This window comes from Saprolegnia diclina (genome assembly GCF_000281045.1).
Source record: "Saprolegnia diclina VS20 unplaced genomic scaffold supercont1.188, whole genome shotgun sequence".
Lineage (NCBI taxonomy): Eukaryota > Oomycota > Saprolegniomycetes > Saprolegniales > Saprolegniaceae > Saprolegnia > Saprolegnia diclina.
This window is the reverse complement of record NW_008246255.1, coordinates 1-1738: the sequence shown is the minus strand read 5'-3', so window position 1 is coordinate 1738 and position 1738 is coordinate 1. Positions and strand designations below refer to the sequence as shown.

The 1738-nt window shown below is 57.5% G+C and overlaps 2 protein-coding genes across 2 annotated transcripts; one reads left to right on the top strand and one right to left on the bottom strand.

Annotated features, from left to right (window-relative positions):
- Nucleotides 1-259: 259 nt before the first annotated feature.
- On the top strand, nucleotides 260-672 carry SDRG_17064 (hypothetical protein; the record flags this gene model as incomplete). The annotated part of the gene is made up of 2 exons (XM_008623299.1): nucleotides 260-304; nucleotides 361-672. 2 exons carry the CDS (start codon nucleotides 260-262, stop codon nucleotides 670-672), a joined length of 357 nt encoding a protein of 118 aa, XP_008621521.1.
- An 876-nt stretch (nucleotides 673-1548) lies between these two features.
- On the bottom strand, nucleotides 1549-1719 carry SDRG_17063 (hypothetical protein; the record flags this gene model as incomplete). Its single annotated transcript, XM_008623298.1, has 1 exon — nucleotides 1549-1719. A coding segment is annotated over one exon (171 nt), but the record flags the coding sequence as incomplete, so codon positions are not given.
- Between the last annotated feature and the right edge of the window lie 19 nt (nucleotides 1720-1738).

Genomic DNA, 1738 nt, shown 5'->3' with positions numbered 1-1738 from the left:
ATCACGCGCATTGCGAGCTACAAAAAGTTCTGCGACCTCCTCGGCGTCTCGCCCGGCGACAACCTCTCGTGCCAGACGAGCGCGTACCCGCCGACGACGCCGTGGCCCAAGACCAAGTCGCCGTCGCCGACGTCCGGCCCCAAGCCCACGACTGCGCCGACAGTCGCTCCCACGAACGCTCCCACGGACGCCCCGACCGACGCGCCCACAAGTGCGCCAACGGCTGAACCGACCGAGGCACCTTCGGACGAGCCTTCGGATGAACCGAGTGACGAGCCGAGTGATGAGCCTTCGGATGAACCGAGTGATGAACCGAGTGATGAGCCTTCGGATGAACCGAGTGATGTGCCATCGGACGAGCCCAGCGATGAGCCCAGCGATGAGCCATCGAACGAGCCCAGCGATGAGCCCAGCGATGAGCCATCGAGCGAGCCCAGCGATGAGCCCTCTGACGAGCCTTCGGACAAGCCTACCGACGTCCCGACCGACAAGCCAAGCACGGCCCCCACTAGCACGCCGACGTCGCAGCCGTCCTCGGGCCAAAAGGCCAAGTGGGAACAGTGCGGCGGAAAGGACTACACTGGTAACAAGGACTGTGTCCAGGGTACGGTGTGCCACAAGTTTGACGCGTGGTACTCGCAGTGCCTCCCTACCCAGCGCAGCGGCTGGTAGAGCGTCCCAATGCGTATATCTTTGTCAACACGACTATCTATTGAGTTTTCGATCATGTTGACAACTGGATACCGCCGCGAATCGATTTGGTCACCTAGTCTTGGACTACGCTTCCTCTTTGATGGACGAGACGTGGAACAGACCCATTCTGGTCCCACGGCCAAGCCGCGATGCAGCGTGTGTCGACTTGCAACACACAATATGCCCATTTTCGCCCCTGAGCACTCTTCGTGTCGCAACCCGAAGCAACTTGGTACAGGACGCGTGTACAACTTCAAAGGCGCCTCGAAGCGGCCGGACGATTGCAGGCTCAACCCATGGAACACCGTCACAAACCACAGACAAATCTGCTCCGATCCTCAACTTGGCTGATATATGCAAGTGCATCTCGGCAAGAGAGCCAAACGTCCATAAAGCCAGAGATCGCGATCGGCAACCCGTTGTAGCATGAATTTCTACCCGTTCGTCAGGCTATCTCGCCAAGAGGCAGCTCTTTTCCCTCTTTGTCGTCAGCCTGCTTTCTACATCTCTATCGTTTGTCCTTCGTCTTCCAAGCACTTGTTCGTCACGACCGACCTGACATAACCCAGAAGATGAAGGCGTGTTCCTAGGACAGGGTACTAGCATACTGCTTCCTAACTGTGTCATAGCTTTGCAATCCATTCTAGTTATGCCCTCCTCTTGTGCGTTCTCTTGACTTGTCATCTTGCAGCTTGGTATCCCGTGGCATCGGCCCCTCGACCGCTTCCTCTCGCGCCACCTCCACTCGGTCATTGCGTCGTGTTGCTGCAATGGATTGTGCGCTGCAGTACCAACTGCGCAAGCATTTCAGTACTAGTGTAGGGTACAAATATAGGTGTTTGTAGATTAATTCATTTAGCTGCTGTGTGGCTTGGCAGGAATGCACTGCGAGTACCACGCGTCGTACTTGTGGCACTTGTCGCCATCGAGACACTGCGTGGAGCCCGAAAAGTCTTTGCCGCCGCACTGCTCCCAGCGCTTGTTGGCGCCACCCGTGTGCGACGTCGGCTTGGGCTTGTGCGTCGGCTTGTGCGTCGGCTTGTGT